The sequence below is a fragment of the Protomyctophum parallelum genome (genome assembly GCF_964188405.1).
Source record: "Protomyctophum parallelum genome assembly, chromosome: 2".
Classification (NCBI taxonomy): Eukaryota; Metazoa; Chordata; class Actinopteri; order Myctophiformes; family Myctophidae; genus Protomyctophum; species Protomyctophum parallelum.
This window is the reverse complement of record NC_139699.1, coordinates 49232195-49252194: the sequence shown is the minus strand read 5'-3', so window position 1 is coordinate 49252194 and position 20000 is coordinate 49232195. Positions and strand designations below refer to the sequence as shown.

The following is a 20000-nucleotide window of genomic DNA, read 5'->3' as shown; positions in this document are numbered from 1 at the left end:
GGTATAAATTACACACTAGTTAAACCTAAAAAAAAAGAAAAAAAAGCTCTCCACCATCTGCCAGTGAAGATTTGCTGCCCAGTTACTCATAGAACCGGTTTTAGTCCGACATACAGTCGTATCCTGCCCCTGTTTTCAGTGTTTTGTGTGATTTCCTTCGAGGTGTGCACTGTGCGTGCGCATGCACATGCACGGCTGCTGTGGTGGCTGATTTGCCCAGAGCGAGCGGAGAGAGAGAGACTAGAGACAATAGTGGTGCTTGGGCTGAATTAAATGATTTTGCTGATGATTAATAGTGGTGTGGGCCACTGGCTCCTTGCGATGTAGAGATGATAAATCGCGAGTGCGGCTCCGTGCAGCTGTGCCGTCGCCGGGTCTTACAGCATGCACACACCGTGCAATTTACAGCCAAGCTGCTCTCCTTCTTTCCTCAATTTATCTAATTACATCCATTTGATCTCCGCAATAGAGATGCCATTTATTGATATTTCATATTAGCCGTAAAAATATATATACTGTTTTGAATCCCTTGCTTGCTTTTATTTCTTCTTTAAAGGAAAGGCAGTTCCTCTATACGTGTACAGTATAAAAAATAAAACATTTCATTCCACTTTCTGTTTAAACACCATTCATGTGGTTGGTGTGTTCAGAGTGCCATGATGTAAAGAATGATAATTCTTGGTTAGTAGAGCAAATGTTTCAAATCAGGTCAACAAGGGTCACCAGTCTCTGTTCACTATGGATGTTTCCTATTGGTGTAGATCAGTCAGATGTCTAATGATGTCACTTAGGGGGAAATATGTACTCTGTCCTTCTAAACACGAAACAGAGCACATGCCCCTACCCGCACGCACGCACGCACGCACGCACGCACGCACGCACGCACGCACGCACGCACGCACGCACGTACATACACACACACACACACACACACACACACACACACACACACACACACACACACACACACACACACACACCCTCACACACACACACACACACACACGTGCACTGTGCACATACGGCTGTCACTCTGTCTTTTGGAGGACGACAGGAGGTCAAAAGTCAGCGCAAAAGGCCGCTCTCAGGCATTAGAGTAATCCTTGCCCTGGGGAGCCGCCTTCATTTCCTCTGGCCAGAAAAGCACTGAATGAGATGTTACATGCACTTCCGATATGGCACTGTTGATTTTGGCACTTTTGATTTTAGTTATAGTTTCTGGAATAAAACTTAATTTAGTTTTAGTCATCTGAAATGCTTTAGTGTTAGTCTAGTTTTAGTCTACTAAATGTCATGCAATTTTAGTCGACTAAATCTACAGTTGTTTTTTTGTTGACAAAAATGCATTTTTGTGGGCCTTGATGCCGTCGTAATGGCTTATTTTACGCTTGCTGAAAATAGCCGATCTACAAGCAATTTTCGATTGCTATTTTCAGCATGCAACCAGGCATAAAATGAGTTGTCTTATACTGGATCTCTTGTCCACTAGTCCCTTCCTAACATTTTAGTCTAGTTTTTATTTGTTGACGAAATTGTCAATATATTTAGTCTTAGTTTTAGTCATCATAGCTTAGTTTGCATTTCGTTTTCATCAGTGAAAAAGGTAGTCGAGGAACATTTCTCTTCATAGTAGGCCTATATTAGCTGTAGAAATCAACACTGCATGCACTTCTGATGTGGTGCACATTATCTCCAAGTGCATTTACTGCACGTTATGCACACGTTTCCTGTGTTCTTAAATAGCAACATAGGTCTTTTTGTTACATAAAGCAGCTAACCACATGAACCCTAGCGTCGCCTTTCTGTTCGACAGAAATAGGTGTGCATTCACCGAAAATAGCTCATCTATGTCCTCTTGAGCTTTTAGATCGTCCGTCTTCGGTAATGAGATCAAGGATCAGGTATCTGCATGTGGGGAAACTCTGGTCAACTAAACACACTTAAGAATATTATAATTGAACTGTTGATAATACAAATATAGGTTTACAATACCGATACATAATTGTGTTGTGGACCGGTACACTGTACACATAACTTGCAGATCACGGTGTTCATGCACGCCTTACAAGCATTGATGTCAAATATAGACTTTTAATTGTCGCATGGCAGTGTTGCTGGCCGAAAAAGGCAGATTTTCAAGCTATACCAACACGACACATCACTTTAGAGCTAAAACGGGCAAAGGAAAACACTACCTCCCCCCCCCATGCTCAAATTGCACCTTCTTAAACTAAACTGTGTTATAGTGTATGGAACATAACCTACAGTATTGTGAAGTTGCTCACAAAAGAAGTTTAGCTATCTTTGTTTTGTTACTATTTTTCTAGCATTCTTTATTCTATCCCTTTGTTTGCTGCAGTGCTTGCTGTGTTTTTTGTGGGTTGAATATTATGTACCTGAATATATATATTCTTTCAGAGCGAACGTTTTTACTTTTTAACTCAAATCTTTGCTTCTGCATGGGGGGTCCCTGGAACAGCATATTTTCAGATGAGGGTCCGCAGCCAAATACAGATAATTCTGGGGGTCCTTTACATGAAAAAGGTTGAGCACCACTGACATAGAAACATAGGTTTTTCAGAAAACTGTTCTAAGGATTTAGAAGACATTTTCTTTAAGAATCGGCCTCAGGTCTAAATGGGTAAAGTAAGAGCAGTGGTGGAAAGTAACTAAGTACATTTACTCAAGTACTGTACTTAAAGGGGAATACGACTCATTTTCAACTTTTTACTATGTCATTAATATACCTTTGAGCTGTATAAATAATAAAAAAGTCCCCCCATTCTGTGTTTCCTAGAACTGTACGAGGTCTGAAAAGAATCATTAACATGGTGAATCACATCTTGATATGTCACCAAATATTGTACTTTTACACCACTACATTTGAAAACTTTAGTTACTAGTTACTTTGTAGATTTGGATTATTATTACAAATCGTATACACTAACCAATTCAGCCCTATATATACATTTCAGTCATTTGAAAATAGCCAATCTACAAACTCACAATGCGGCGCTATGCAGAGCATTGTGAGCTTGTAGATCGGCTATTTTCAAATGATTCGTATACAGTTGAAATCTTGTGAGACTAGACATTCTGCATTAATGAGTATTTTTAATTATTGATTATTAAAAATCTCTTATGGGGGTCCCTGGCATATCTTTTCAATGCCTGATTCATGTATACTTAGTTGCACATGACGTGACGCATCAGGAATAGCTGAGCTTGTAGACCGGCTATTCTCAATGCACGACACAGGCCCACAACACAGATATATAAATCAAGCATTAGTGTACAACTGCCACCGCTTGGAGGGTGGCAGTTGGTGTGGTCGTGGATATGAATTTAAACGCATTGGAGAGCATCCTCTGCTATAGCCCCAGAGAAGAAGTGCATTGAAAATCCTATACTTTGAACGGAGGTCTATGGGGGCCGTGTGCAAAGATCCTGGTGCTGGCGGTGACGGAGGTGTTGCCTAGCAACCGGGCCAATGTTAAAAGGTGATTTTCAAGGCTAAACCGTTTCATATTTGGTGTAAAACTTTTGGTACGAACATGTACGATTGTACGTAGGAGAATTCCGGAGCATTTAGTTCATCAGGGAATATATTTAACTGTGTGTGCTACAGCTGCGCCCTGTGTGTGTGTGTGTGTGTGTGTGTGTGTGTGTGTGTGTGTGTGTGTGTGTGTGTGTGTGTGTGTGTGTGTGCTACAGCTGCGCCCTCTGGTGGCGGGCGGGTGGTGTCACAGCGGGACAGACACACAGACAGACAGACAGACAGACATGATCTGCAGGGTCTCATAGTTAGTGCTCATAGCGTTCGCAATCATGTTAGTTGATAACGAGGTGGTTGGGACTCGTCAGGGTTATTTTATATGTCTGCAAAATGGACAGAAAGCAAAGGGACTGTGAATCCAACACCATGGAGCTCTCCAATGGTTGAATTTAAGATGGGAGCAAGAAAAATTGCGGAAAAAGTGTTAGCTTTTGTATACGGAATTGCAATTCCGTGCTATTTCGCCGTGTTTGGGTGAGACTGTAGCGTTTTGCACACAGTATGACTTAGAACAGGGGTGGGCAACTTTGACGATGGAGAGGGCCATTATATTTCCACACTCACTCCAGAGGGGCCACATTGCATGCAGGTCGTAGCAAAAATAGCCGATCTACACGTTCAAAACGCGTATTATCGCGACGCGTTTTGAACTTGTAGATCGGCTATTTTTGCCATATTTGAATTGAAATCCTGAAAAGTCATTTTAACTAAATACAAATATATTGGACATAAAAAAGAAACATTATTTGTAATACTACTCAGCAAGCTACTAATTTAGACTGTAATTAAAGCGGGTCATGTTTGCATGTTTGGAATTGTAACAGCTGAAATCAATTGTATATCAGAAATTAATCTAAGGGCCACATTAAGTAGGTGGCCGCATGTGGCCCGCGGGCCGCCAGTTGCCCATGTATGACTTAGAATATCGGTGGTTCCCAAACCTTTTAGCCTGCATGTGACCCAAAACGGAAATTTGACCCCAAAACAGAAATGAGACATTCTCCAGCAGGAGCCAAACTAGTGAAAATATAGCCGATATACAAGCTCACAACGCGTGGCTTCGCGCCACATTGTGAGCTTGTAGATCGGCTATATTTTCACTCCTTCTTTTGTTCTATTTCCTTCTGTTTAGATAATTGTATTGTATTATTTACAAGTTACTGAGAAAAAAAAAACATTGCTTTTTCCGTTTATAATTCATGAAAAGCTTTGCTTCTTTGGGGGAGGGTGGAATGTTTTTTTAAAACAGTTTTGAAATAATAATAATAATAATAATAAATCAAATTTAGGAAAAATTAAATATGGGGACCCATAACAATGTGACCCACAAATGGGTCCCAACCCACTGTTTGAGAAGCAGTGATTTAGAAGCAGTGCACTTTATGTGCTCCTGTGGTCTTAACATCGTCAGCCTGCCTGCATCGCTGCTGTTTCCCTACAGCATGTGTGTGTGTGTGTGTGTGTGTGTGTGTGTGTGTGTGTGTGTGTGCGAGTGTGTGTGTGTGTGTGTGTGTGTGTGTGTGTGTGCTTGCGTGAGCACTCTCTCTGTAAAATTGAGTTATGTGGCATTTATTTGAAATGCCGATAATGCCAGTGCGAGGAAGAAGAGGTGTGTTTCCACGACTGTCATTTTCCAGTTCCACAGGCAGTATGGGGAGTCAGTCAGTCAGACTGGCATCACTTGCTTTTTTTTTTACAAATTGTATGTCAACGTTAAGCAAGGTTTTTCTTTTGTGAGAGTGAGACACACATGCATGCAAGATGACACATGACACATACATACGCACACATTCACTCCAGTACCACCATCACCTCAGTGCAAGTCAAGCGTGTATTGACCTCTCAACCAAGCAAGGTAACCTCTGTCCCTCCTTTTGCATCCCCCTCTTTCCATTCTTCTGGAACCCCTGCCTCCCCTCCACACACACACACACACACACACACACACACACGTACACGCACACGCACACGCACACGCACACACACACACACACACACACACACACACACACACACACACACACACACACACACACACACACACACACACACACACACACACACTTTATATTTGTGCTCGTGTGTTTCATTTTGTACACTTATTATATTCTGCATTAAGTATGTATACATGCAGGGATGACTGAAAGCAATACACACTGGCTTATAGTGCCTGCTGTGAGGGACCAAGTATAGTCAAAGGTTTGTTTCATTCAAGACATACAAATGACTGACACAATATTCAACCAAACAAGTCATATAGACAGTAGGGCCCCTAAAGAGGTCAACAGAACACAACTCTGCTGAAAAATAACCTTTAACGACACTAACAGACCTGTCATAATAATATGACAGGAGAGAGATTTATATCAAGTGTTCCCACACCTTTCAAGCCGTGACCCCCCAAAACACCCATATAACTGGGGGACCCCCCCGAAAAACATCCATATAACTGGGGGACCCCCCCAAATAACTGGGACCCCCCCCCCCCCCAGTCCATCCATATAAAGATGGAAAAAAAGAGAGAGAAAAGAGATCCCCCCCTGGATCGGGATCCATGCACTGACTTATAGTGGTGGACCAAACCAATAAATACACGCAGGGGAGGACAGCACGCATAACTAACTAATCATCGACCAAGCAAATCCCAATCCCTGGTCCTCTGGTCCCAGACCCATCTTTTACCATTCCAGGAAACAGTCAGGTAACTCAAACAAGGAGAAATGCATCAGTGCAGCTTACCCAACAAGCAACTTGTGCATGTTCTTAATTAACAATTTAAATATAAAACAAACTGGTTGTGTGTTACGTATTAAATGACTGCAAATGCAAATCTATAAGCAAGGTATAGTGGCATGGGCGTGTGTGCGTGTGCGTGTGTGTGTGTGTGTGTTTGAGTGTCTGCATGCACGTGTGTGTGCGTGTGCGTGTGAGAGAGAACATTTATATATGATTGTTCGTCTGTGATGTCTTTGTGATGCGTTGGTGTGTGTGCATGCGTACATCCGTGTGTGCGTGATACGTGCGTGCATGTGTGTGTGCGTGTGTGTGCGCGTGTGTGTGCGTGTGTGTGTGTGGGGGGTGTTGTTTACAGATATCCTCACTCCTTTGGTTTCGTTCGTGTGCACGCGCACAATTCTTACCCTCTTTTAATGCATGGCAAAATCCACCCCTTTTTAAATAAATTAATTTCATGACATGACGGCATGATTCGGTGAAAAGGAAAATGTGAAAAAAGCCTTAAAACGACGCATTCTTCCTTTTCTCAGTGACAACAAAGGGCAGATATTGAAGTTGCGTCTCCGGTGGTTAGAATGTTTTGATGCATGCGTTCTGTGCCCATAGACTCTATTTGCATGCAAATTTCTACATTTCCCTCCACATCAAATGTTTTCTATGATACATGCATTTCACCAGACAGACGAGATGGGAGAGAATGTTGCTCAGAATGCATTTGCCTTGTCTCTCTCTGTGTGTGTGTGTGTGTGTGTGTGTGTGTGTGTGTGTGCGTGTGTGTGTGCGTGTGTGTGCGTGTGTCCGTGCGTGCAAGTGCGTGCGTGTAAGTGCAAGTAAATGAAAATGAAGGAGTGAGAGGCACACAGACAAGAAACAGAAATAGAGTGAAATGCATCTATACATGCATTTATCCATTCATGTTTTCGTCCAATGTTATATGTCTACTCTTTCAGGTCTTCCAGAAAATTCCTGCATCTGTGATTTCCAGCCCCGTTCCTCCGTGCCCGCTCCTTCAGGTAAAAGAAATAAGACTTAATCGTATTCCTGACTCTCACTCTTTGCCTTTCTCTCTCTTTCTGTGTTTCTCATTCTAATTGTATATCCGGAATAAGTTGATCTCAAATGATTTATGGAAAACGAGAGAAAAAAAAAACATTATAGTTATTATGAATTCACAGTTTGTTCATTTGCTGGAACAAGTTAAATCTAATAATAAAGTACATGGAAAGCAACCCATTTTGGGAGGGAACCCCTTTTAATGTTTGCATTACGTTATGCTTTAGCTATTGAAAAATAGCAGATCTACAAACTCATAGCGCGCCACCGAGTGGCGCGCTACGAGCTTGTAGGTCTGCTATTTTTGAGAAATCGAAGAACGACTGACATAGAAACATAGCTTTTTCAGAAAACTGTCATTTTCAAACAGACATTTTTAGAATCTGATCTCAGGTCAGAATGGGTTAATACAGTCTACTGTACACAGCTCACTAATGAAACCACTAGTAGAGCAACATGGATATGAAGGGGGTGTAACGAGTAGGATTTTGTCGGTTGCAGTTTGTAGACACATTGAAAAGTTGGCCCGTCATCGTCTCCGGCTGTGCGACATCAGACGGTACAGCAAAGCCCAACACTCAGGTTGACACTCTCAGACAAAACCTCCCAGACAAAAATGTTATAAGGAAATACATACAGGCAGAGGGCAGGACGGGTCTCTGCAGATATAGCCTGTACACCAGACACCACATATACAGTACGTCTAGTGGTGGCTCGTAGAAAGGAGGATTGAGAGCAATTATTTGTGTAACGACTAACATCTATCCCCATCTTCTATATGCACTATATTCCCTTTAGTAGAAATAAAGAAATATATGAAAAAAAATTAACGCCTTAAAATGTCACGCAAAGAAGAAAAAGGTAGTGAGTCTCTCTTGAATATCTGCTCTGCCATCGGAATGCGTCAGACATTAGTCCATTCAGAGCCTGCCCCTACGCAGTAAAAGTGTAGGCTACAAATAATGGACCTTTGCAGGAGTTTAATTAAGACTTAGGATTTCACTGCAGGTTCAGATTTGATCTTTTTTGAAACGCATATACAGAGACCAGCGTTGGGAGGAGGAGGGGAACACTGTAGCGTATATAATGTACAATACAACCGAATGCTTCCACTGATCAATCATTCCATGTTCAGAGGATGGGATCATCACTGATCAATCATTCCATGTTTGGAGGATGGGATCATCACTGATCAATCATTCCATGTTTGGAGGATGGGATCATCACTGATCAATCCTTCCATGTTCAGAGGATGGGGTCATCACTGATCAATCATTCCATGTTTGGAGGATGGGATCATCACTGATCAATCATTCCATGTTCAGAGGATGGGATCATCACTGATCAATCATTCCATGTTTGGAGGATGGGATCATCACTGATCAATCATTCCATGTTCAGAGGATGGGATCATCACTGATCAACCCTTCCATGTTCAGAGGATGGGATCATCACTGATCAATCATTCCATGTTTGGAGGATGGGATCATCACTGATCAATCATTCCATGTTCAGAGGATGGGATCATCACTGATCAATCATTCCATGTTCAGAGGATGGGATCATCACTGATCAATCCTTCCATGTTCAGAGGATGGGATCATCACTGATCAATCATTCCATGTTTGGAGGATGGGAACATCACTGATCAATCATTCCATGTTAAGAGGATGGGATCATCACTGATCAATCATTCCATGTTCAGAGGATGGGATCATCACTGATCAATCATTCCATGTTCAGAGGATGGGATCATCACTGATCAATCATTCCATGTTTGGAGGATGGGATCATCACTGATCAATCATTCCATGTTCAGAGGATGGGATCATCACTGATCAATCATTCCATGTCGGCCCAGGCCGTAGCGTAACGGTCTGGGCACCGGACTGGTGATCCAGTCGCAGTGTGCCGCGGGTTCGACTCCCGGACCCGACACGGCCTTTACTGCATGTCATCCCCCCATCTCTCTCCCGTTTCCTGTCAGCCTACTGTCTGTCCCTTCAAAAAAATCAATAAAAGGCGTAAGCCGCAAAAAAAATATCTTAAAAAAAAAAAAAAAAAAAAAAAAAAAATCATTCCATGTTTGGAGGATGGGATCATCACTGATCAATCATTCCATGTTCAGAGGATGGGATCATCATTCGCGACTTTAGCACTCAATCCACCACACACCGAACAGAGCAGATCTACAAGTTCACAGCATTGCGAGCTTGCTATTTTTGGTGCATGTGTGACAACTACTGTAATATACAGTATATATAATAGTATAACTCAGATGTATGGATGTGACTAGGTTGGGTTAGATTAGAGCCCATACTTTCTAGATCTTTGCTTCTCGTACTTTTTTTCTCCATGGACCCCCAAAATGAATATGTATTTGCCCGTGGACCCACATCTGAAAATACTTAGTGCCAACTAAGAATGCAGATCTACAAGCATCGCAGCACAATGGGTGAGCTTGTAGATTTGGCTATTTTCAAAGTGGTTAATCATGCAGTTTAGGGTTCTCAATTATTAACTAAATTGGCTGGGGACTCTAGCTGGAGCCCCCGCATGGGTCCTTTGAGAACCACTTTTCTAGACTATATACGTACTACAGTATATACCCACAGTGGAAATGTGTTGCTCATGTGTGGGTACAGACAGTGTATACACGTGCGTGTGCGCGTGTGCATGTGCGTGCGTGTGTGTGTGTGTCTTGCATGCTTTAGGATCCAGTTTTTTACCCTGATTACTGCTGGTGTCTAAGTGGGGCATGGGATCAGTATAGCTGGCGGGGCTCCAGCTCCACTTAACTTCAGGGGGAGGGGGGGGACAAAAAGCCGTCAGAGAAGACAAGGACAAATCATCTTTAGATGAAGTGTTTTAAGTGCTCTTACTCTCCTCCCCTCCGTCATTGCAGTGAATTAGGTGCCCCCTTTCTCGCCCGCACATGGTCGCCCAATATAAACAATGAAGGGGGCGGGGGGGCCTGAGCCATAGAGTAAGACAGAGTTACGACATTGAGGGGGCAGAAAAGTGAGCACTCGAGCGAGCACTGTTCATGCAGCCTGGAGGAGAGTGACAATTAAGCGGGAGTTTGAAATACATTGTTTTCAACGAGGGCGGCGCAAATATCAGCAATTTTAGGCATGCAAGTGTGCAACATCACAACTATATTTAAGTATTTAAGTATTGTACAGTGACAACTAAAGTCTCTGTAATGTTTACGTTGTACTATTACTAAAAAAAACCCATCTAAAATAAAAGGGGATGTAAGATCATTAAAGCTAGCCTGATGATGGCCGAAACGTCAGTGTTTAAATAAATAAAACCCTGTGGAGCAGAGCTGCTGCTGTGCGGTCGGACTTCCTTTTCATTTGGCTCTGGTGCAGTCTGGCCACGTATAGCTCCGGGAGGACAGGCTGAGCGATGGAGACGGAGGGCCAGGTCCCAAGCAGCGTGTCCTTGCCTGGGGAAAGAGGCTCCCGACTCATGGGCCTGACTGAGCTGCTTCAGCGCCAGCAGTGCGCGGGGGTATCCGGAGAACGCGTCAGTTCACCAACTCGCCGCGGCGAATATTCTTCATCAATGTCTTCATCGTTATGCTAGCATGCTGTCTTCATCAGTGTAGTATGGCAAACCCACAGATGTTATAGTTCATTTCCAAAGTGATCAAATTATTTTGTGGAATTAAATGGTCAACTAGATAATGATAAAAAAGTTGAGTATTTGAATACCAATGATATAGCATAGGCCTACCAATTCAGGATATTGTTCACTAATCAATTACATTATTGTTTCGGTACTTTGGTGTTTAAACTTTAGCATTCCTACTTCATAGTGTAAACTCTAAACAACTATTCTCTCTCTCTCTCTCTCTCTCTCTCTCTCTCTCAACTCAATGCAATTTAAATGAAGGTCAAGTCAAACAATGCACTAAAACGCGGCGAGCCGGTAAACTGGCGAGTTCTCCGGTATCCGTGCGCGGAGCCTCAGAGAGGCGATTGTACCGAGGATGACATTGGCGGTGTATTTACATTGTGACGAGGTAGAAAGAGGAGTTCCACATGCATGGAGCACAAGTCTCAGATCTGACTGGCGTGCACGTCAACCAGGCAGGCTCACCCCCCAGGGGGTCCCGTCGTCAGGTGAAGGGAGAGGGGGCGAGAGTTCAGTACCCAGCAGGGAGTAAAAGGACCCAGAATATTATGCTGACAAAGATGAAGTGCCAGGTGTGTGTGTGTGTGTGTGTGTGTGTGTGTGTGTGTGTGTGTGTGTGTGTGTGTGTGTGTGTGTGTGTGTGTGTGTGTGTGTGTGTGTGTGTGTGATGACAGGAGCATGCTGTAAGCGCCCGGCCAACACCCATGCATGGCCGTGTAACTGCGTGACTGTGGCTGTGTGACGGGCACTGTGGCTTCTCAGGGCCCGGCTTGCTGAAACGGTGTCACCCACACACACACACAGTTACAGTCACACGCACGCACACACACACACACACGCATGTGCGCACGCACACGCACACGCACACACACACACACACACACACACACACACACACACACACACACACACACACACACACACACACACACACACACACACACACACTGACAGCACCCGCCATGAACACACACTTGTCACCACCCCAGAGGCTGTTATTACACCAGCCTTGGTGTGAATGCTTTTTGTTGCCTTGCAGATTTCTTTCTTGTACATTAAGTGTGCACGTGCGTGCGTGTGTGTGTGCCGGTGCATCCTCATCTCACCCTGACCACTTCCCAGTGGTCATATGGACAGTAAGTGCTGGGCAGAAGAAGCTCCTCTGTCCCAGAGAGCTCTATTTCGAGGTGCCAGGATGTTGGTCTCTTCGGGCGAGCTACAGGGCAGCTGAAATCGATCCAGATTGACCCGTCGGCACGTGGGAGGAGGGGGGAAATTAATGACACAGAGGAGGAGGAGGAGGAGGAGGGCCGCGTGGGACAGGGAGAGCCATGGACGGACGGGACGGCCCCCGCGGGTAGGACCAAAACAACCCAAGCCTCATATATATACACATTGTTCGCTCGCCAGTATAGTGTCAACAACAACTTGAAGTGCGGTTTATAGTTTGTTCATCGTGCAAGCTGTGTCGCGCCACGCATGAAGAGTCACTCTTGTAGATCGGCTATTTTCGTGCCGTAGTGCCCAACAAAGTACAAATCAGGCTCCCCCCCCACACACACACGCACACGCACACGCACACACACACACACACACACACACACACACACACACACACACACACACACACACACACACACACACACACACCCCCCATGGGTCAAAAGTCACCGGATGGTCTCATCAATGAGAGAGAAAGAGAGAGAGAGAGAGAGAGAGAGAGAGAGAGAGAGAGTACTACTTAAGTATTGAGGTATACTGAGGTATTTGTACTTTACTTGCCATTACTTTCCAATTTCCAAAAAATTACTTCTACACCACTAGGCCTACATCTCAGATCCGAATATTGTACTACTCCACTACATTTAATGAGTTACTTTGTAGATTTTGTATTAATATTATTATTACAAAACATACATTAACCAGTTCAGCTCTATATACATTTTGACCATTTGAAAAAGCAGATCTACAAGCTCACAATGTGTCGCGATGTGACACATTGTGCAGCTTGCAGATCTGCTATTTTCAAACGATGTTTTCACATTTGAAAACTTTAACTGGGGCGTCCTGCACAATAAGTAGCCTATATACTTTTACTTTTGGTACGTTAAGTATGTTTTGATGCCAATACCTTTGTACTTTTACTTAGTAGTTCTACATTGCAGTAATGATACTTTTACAAGTAAAAACATTGAGAGTACTTTTCCCATCACAGGGACGGATTAACCCCCACAAGGGACCCTGGGCCGGTAAATATTTTTGGGAACCCCATAGCACGTGCGTCCGCGTGAAACTTCTGTGTTTTTATCATCTTTTTTACCCAGCACCGTGCGGTCCAATTTCCCAGAAGGGCCCCTGAGAGCCAATAAGGGCCCCTGCCTGGGCCATGCACGGCCCCACTGGCTCAATGGCTAATTTGGGCCCTGCACTGCTGGCTCCTGCTCCTTCTATGACGGAGTGTTGTCGCTCCTCCTGCTCCTCCTCCTAGTCTTCCTCCTCCTCCTCCTCCTCCTCTCTCCACCTGCCGAGCTCTCGGAAAGGAGCGAGAAACTGGAGACCCGTTGGAGGAGGAGGAGTGGGCTATATTTGGATATCTGCAGTGACCAAAAAGACACCGTGGCTTTAAGGTTAAAAATATAGATATCCATGTACAGCCAGCTGGGCTACGGTACAGTATATACGTCACAGCCGTGCACCAAGCTGAACCCAACCACACCACCACCACCGCTCTCTTATAAGACCAGGCACGGAAACAGACGCTACAGGCTACACTATACCAGAGACTCCCTCTCTCCAGTATTGATATCGTCCACTAAATACCATATGACCATATGAAATTAACTAAATACCATATGACCATATGAAATTAACTAAATACCATATGACCATATGAAATTCGTCGACTACCTTTTTTCACTGACGAAAACGAAATGGAAACTACATGAAAACTATAAGCTATATATATGATGACTAAAACTAAGACTAAATATATTGACAATTTCGTCAACGTCGAGTATAAGTAAAAGACACAAGAAAGTAATTTTGCCCTTGGTTGCACGCTGGAAATAGCAAGCGATGCGGCGCGTTTTGAGCTTGTAGATCAGTTATTTTCAACAAGTGTGAAATCAGCCATTACGACGCCAACAAGGCCCGCCAAAACACATTTTAGTCCACTAAATCAACTGTAGATTCAGTGGACTAAAATCTTATATTTAGTCGTCTAAAACTAGACATTCCAGGTGACTGAAATGTGACTACAACTAAATTAAAAGAGATTAGGGTACTCAGTATAAAATCCTCAGTTTTCATGCTTCTAACCTGCACCAGGACATAGTATAGGTCAGAGAAATCTCTGGAGCTTATGGAGCTTGGAAATCCATTTTCTTTTGCTTTCAAACTATTTCCTCTCTGGCAGCAGCAGTGATCGCCCCTAAAAATACACAACAACACTTGATGGTGAGAATGATCTCTCTGTGGTGGAGAAGAAGCAAAGATACAAAAAAAAAAACAAAAAACAAAAAACAAGTATGCTGTCAATCTGGTCCCTTGTTTTTTGTCATTGTCTTTTTGGGGTGTGCACGCTTATCTGACACACCAAAAGTCGAACATGCGCAAATCACTCGTCGCTCCCGACATGCGTTGCGTCGTGCTTGCGGTTCGGGTTTGGGGTATAGGGTGTGTTAGGGTTTGGGGTAGGGTGTGTTAGGGTTAGGGGTAGGGTGTGTTAGGGTTTGGGGTATAGGGTGTGTTAGGGTTTGGGGTAGGGTGTGTTAGGGTTTGGGGTAGGGTGTGTTAGGGTTTGGGGTAGGGTGTGTTAGGGTTTGGGGTAGGGTGTGTTAGGGTTTGGGGTAGGGTGTGTTAGGGTTTGGGGTAGGGTGTGTTAGGGTTTGGGGTAGGGTGTGTTAGGGTTTGGGGTATAGGGTGGGGTAGGGTTTGGGGTAGGGTGTGTTAGGGTTTGGGGTAGGGTGTGTTAGGGTTTGGGGTAGGGTGTGTTAGGGTTTGGGGTAGGGTGGGGTAGGGTGTGTTAGGGTGTGTTAGGGTTTGGGGTAGGGTGTGTTAGGGTTTGGGGTAGGGTGTGTTAGGGTTTGGGGTAGGGTGTGTTAGGGTTTGGGGTAGGGTGGGGTAGGGTTTGGGGTAGGGTGTGTTAGGGTTTGGGGTATAGGGTGTGTTAGGGTTTGGGGTAGGGTGTGTTAGGGTTTGGGGTAGGGTGTGTTAGGGTTTGGGGTAAAGGGTGTGTTAGGGTTTGGGGTAAAGGGTGTGTTAGGGTTTGGGGTAGGTCTAGGGTGTGTTAGGGTTTGGGGTATAGGGTGTGTTAGGGTTTGGGGTATAGGGTGTGTTAGGGTTTGGGGTATAGGGTGGGGTAGGGTTTGGGGTATAGGGTGTGTTAGGGTTTGGGGTAGGGTGTGTTAGGGTTTGGGGTATAGGGTGTGTTAGGGTTTGGGGTAGGGTGTGTTAGGGTTTGGGGTAGGGTGTGTTAGGGTTTGGGGTAGGGTGTGTTAGGGTTTAGGGTATAGGGTGTGTTAGGGTTTGGGGTATAGGGTGTGTTAGGGTTTGGGGTATAGGGTGTGTTAGGGTTTGGGGTATAGGGTGTGTTAGGGTTTGGGGTAGGGTGTGTTAGGGTTTGGGGTAGGGTGTGTTAGGGTTTGGGGTATAGGGTGTGTTAGGGTTTGGGGTATAGGGTGTGTTAGGGTTTGGGGTAGGGTGTGTTAGGGTTTGGGGTATAGGGTGTGTTAGGGTTTGGGGTAGGGTGTGTTAGGGTTTGGGGTAGGGTGTGTTAGGGTTTAGGGTAGGGTGTGTTAGGGTTTGGGGTAGGGTGTGTTAGGGTGTGTTAGGGTTTGGGGTAGGGTGTGTTAGGGTGTGTTAGGGTTTGGGGTAGGGTGTGTTAGGGTGTGTTAGGGTTTGGGGTAGGGTGTGTTAGGGTTTGGGGTAGGGTGTGTTAGGGTTTAGGGTAGGGTGGGGTAGGGTTTGGGATAGGGTGGGGTAGGGTTTGGGGTGTCGGACTAATGACTGTCGGACTGTTAGTATGTCGGAACTTACGCCTGTCTGTACCTGCATTTTCCCTCGCTCAAATAATCGGTCTCGGGGCTTGAAGAGAGGAGAAAATGAAGAGAGTAAAAACAAAGAAAGGAATAGATTCATGGCTGTTGTTTGTATGTGTTAGATTTAGCCCAGGGCATTTGTATGTGTTTGTATGTGAAGTGGTGTTAGATTTAGCCCAGGGCATTTGTATGTGTTTGTATGTGAAGTGGTGTTAGATTTAGCCCAGGGCATTTGGGCAGAGCTCCACTTTGCTAATTATTTTCCCGCGGCAGAGTTCTCAGCGCGCATGGCACTCACTCCTCCCCCAACTCTCCGAGAAGAGCAGTAGAAAGTGCTTAGTCAGCCCCGGCTCTGCCGGGTGTGAGATATACTGTATAGTTCTGTGGCACATCGTATAGGAAGAGGTATATATTTATACCACTGTGCATATTATACATGGGCAACATGGCAGCCCCCACCATCACTTAACCGCAGGTTAATATCCGAACATTGATATTGATTTCAGCTAATTACTATAGTATTAAAATGTTATTGTCTTTGTTTTTATGTCCAATGTATTTGTATTTAGTTTCACATAACTATAACTAAATTAATTTCAAATTAAATAAAAAATCATTACCTTTCAGGATTCCAATAAAAAATAGCAAAACAATTAATAAAATAAATCTGGATTTCAATTCAAATATAGCAAAAATAGCAGATCTACAAGCGCTTTGAGCTTGCAGATCGGCTATTTTTGCACAGTGTGGCAACATATAGTGGTTCTCTCTCCATCGTCAAAGTTGCCCACCCCTGCTGTGTATGACATGACAAGGTGTTTATTTTTTTTGAAATATTCAAAAATAGCGTAAATGGGAAAAAATAGGTGGTCGCATAATATGATCACAACACACCGTGAGCTTGTAGATCAGCTATTTCCGCTGTGTCTCATAGAGCAAAGTATATCGTTTTTAAGTGTTATCCGGAATGCAAGCCTTAAAACACGCTCTCCGTCGTTTTATTTAATTAAGGTTAGAAATAAGTTTAGGGTTATGCATAGTTTTTCTGGGGTTAAGTTTAGGAATAGGGTTAGGTTTCGGCAGCGTTTTACTGAGGTTAAGCATATAGTTTACTTAAGTTTAGGAATAGGGTTAGGTTTCGGCAGCGTTTTACTGAGGTTAAGCATATCGTTTACTTAAGTTTAGGAATAGGGTTAGGTTTCGGCAGCGTTTTACTGAGGTTAAGCATATCGTTTACTTAAGTTTAGGAATAGGGTTAGGTTTCAGCACCGTTTTACTGAGGTTAAGCATATAGTTTACTTAAGTTTAGGAATAGGGTTAGGTTTCGGCAGCGTTTTACTGAGGTTAAGCATATCGTTTACTTAAGTTTAGGAATAGGGTTAGGTTTCGGCACCGTTTCACTGAGGTTAAGCATATCGTTTACTTACGTTTTTTAAGTTTAGGAATACCAGGCTGAGCAGTTCCGCCGGCCGTACACACCCGGGGTGACTGTGTTTTGAGGCGAGCTATAAGTGCTTAACTCAAAATATAATGTACCCTTAAGGCCCCCCCCGATACAGGCTGTTACTGGACATATTAAGATGCCAGTTTACCATGCACTTATAGAGGCAATCACAATCCTTGTGGGCATAGCTCTTATAACCCTCATATAAAGCCAAAGGATCCACACATTAGCCATTACCGTACAAGGAGAGGCAGACTTATGGTGTGACCCTCCAGATAGGCGACATCTAGCCATGGTTCACATGACGCTCGTATACTTCATCACGGGCATCATGGCAGAACGGCTGCTACATTTACAGAGCAAACATGTATACATAAACATTCAGATGAGTGTGTAATATATAGTGCTTACCCCGCGGTGGCCACGGACGTTACCATTTTCCTGGATCGGCTTATTAGCCCCACTGTGCATTCCGCGTTGTTTAATAAAAAAGCATCTTTATCCGAGCCGTTTTATTTTTCGCCATAGGACTGACTTACATCAGTCATGTACAACCGCCCACCTGGGCGAAACACCTAGGAAAGTGCGTTCCCCATGCCCCCATATGGGGATTGGTGGGTGCGGTTCCCTATGGTAATTAGGATGCTAATTAGGATAGGTGGGCGTCTATACCTATGATAATTCGAATAAACTGGCACACCCCTTCAAGGTATATGAGGATTGGGATTCATCATCATATAAGAACATGCTTACGAACAATTCTGCCTAAGAACGTTTCACGAATCTGACTTAAATTCACTTAGGAAGAAATGTAAGAGGAAAAGTTATAGGAACGTGTTGGCGCATGAGGCCCGTGAGCTGACTGCATGCCAATAGAAACTAATAGGCGAGTGCGCTCCCGGTGTGCAACTCTGAGTTTTCCGAATGCACTCGGGGGGGCACTCGGATAAGAAAAGCCTTTTATTGAACAATGCGGAATGCATTCGGGTGTTGTGCATTCTAACAGCGAAATTCTAACATACGTGGCATTTGGGTGAGCTCTTAATTATATTTGAAATGTGAACGTTTATTTTACACGTTTGCTCTGCAAAATGTAGCAGCCGCGCGAAAACAGGCTGAAGTTGCTGCCATGATTATGACAGTCAGGTTTCAGGGCCAGGCGACATCAGGCTCCGTTCGCCTCGGTGCCCGTCCAACACGCACGCACGCACGCACGCACGCACGCACGCACGCACGCACGCACGCACGCACGCACGCACGCACGCACACACACACACACACACACACACACACACACACAGTGACAGAAAGGGAAACGGTCCACCTTCCCCGTCACTCTCCTCTCCTCCATTTTTCTATTTTTACTTCAATGTCAAACTAGCGTTTTCTTGCTATCTAGAGCCTTCTTTTTTTTATTACTGGAGTGACGCCCTGGCAGGCAGGCATGCAGCTCCTCCTCTGTGGCTCTGCCCCAGCGCTATCCTCCAAATGACTCCTCTTCTGTCTTCTTCCTCTCCTCCACCCCACACCCCACATGCAGTCCTCCCTCGCCTCCACTGCCAACGTCAACTTAATCCCTCCGTCCGTCTCAAGCCTGCACTAAAGCTCTGTCCCGCGCGACAACGGTGTCGCGCGTACGGAAATAGCAGATATACAAGCTCACGTGAGCTTGTATATCTGCTATTTTTTGCCGAACGATACCCAGTGACAGTACCAGCCTGCCACCAGCCAACCACCTGCTAACCAGCCTTTCCATCCACCAGCCTGGTTTTCCAAAAACCAGGAGGAGACTCCTGAGACTATACACCTTGGTGACGCTACAGTGTGTGTGTGCGTGCACCTTACAGTGTGTGTGCACCGTACACCGTACAACTTGGTGACGCTACAGTGTGTGTGTGTGTGTGTGCACCGTACACCGCACCTGCTTCCCTCCTGCTCTCTCCGTGCTCCTGACTCCTCCAAACGTCACTTTCCCCTCCTCCATCCCCCCCCATGCCCCCCCCCCCCCTCGTTAGCTTGATGAATGGCTTCACTGCGGGGAAAGTGCTGATTTTCATCCCTCTGTCTGATTTCTGCTGGCTGTTATTAATTTCAAACGCTCAGAGAAAAGCAAGAGAGTCAATAAATAAGGAAATGAGCACACTTCATCCTGCCATGCCACATGCACGCACGTACAGTGGCGGCTCTACAGTCATCAGCCAGTGCGTGTGTGCGTGCGTGCTTGCGTGCATGCTTTTGTGCGTGCGTGCGTTACAGGATTTGGTGTAAGGCCCGGCCCGGGCCTGTGTGGAGTGTGCGTGCGTGTGTGTGTGTTTACACGGATAGAGAGAGACGCCTGCACACAATGCACGCCACGGCACGGCACAGCAGCCCTGTTTATTTATTCACACCAGAATGAGAGTGGTCCGCTATGGAATGAGCAGATTCCCCCCCAACCCCGTACTACAGTAGATGAAGTTCAATAGGCATAACGCCACAAAGGGGCCAGGGAGAGAGAGAGAGAGAGAGAGAGAGAGAGAGAGAGAGA

The 20000-nt window shown here is 44.8% G+C and overlaps 1 protein-coding gene across 1 annotated transcript in view; it reads left to right on the top strand.

Moving 5' to 3' along the window:
- The window catches only part of mafa (MAF bZIP transcription factor a), a 138232-nt gene that overhangs the window by 6187 nt on the left and 112045 nt on the right, over window positions 1–20000 (top strand). Inside the window, exon 2 of the mRNA XM_083759989.1 lies at window positions 7243–7305. Within this exon, the coding sequence (XP_083616115.1) occupies window positions 7243–7270 (28 nt within the window). The 3' untranslated portion in view covers window positions 7271–7305. The remainder of the gene's footprint in view (window positions 1–7242; window positions 7306–20000) is intronic.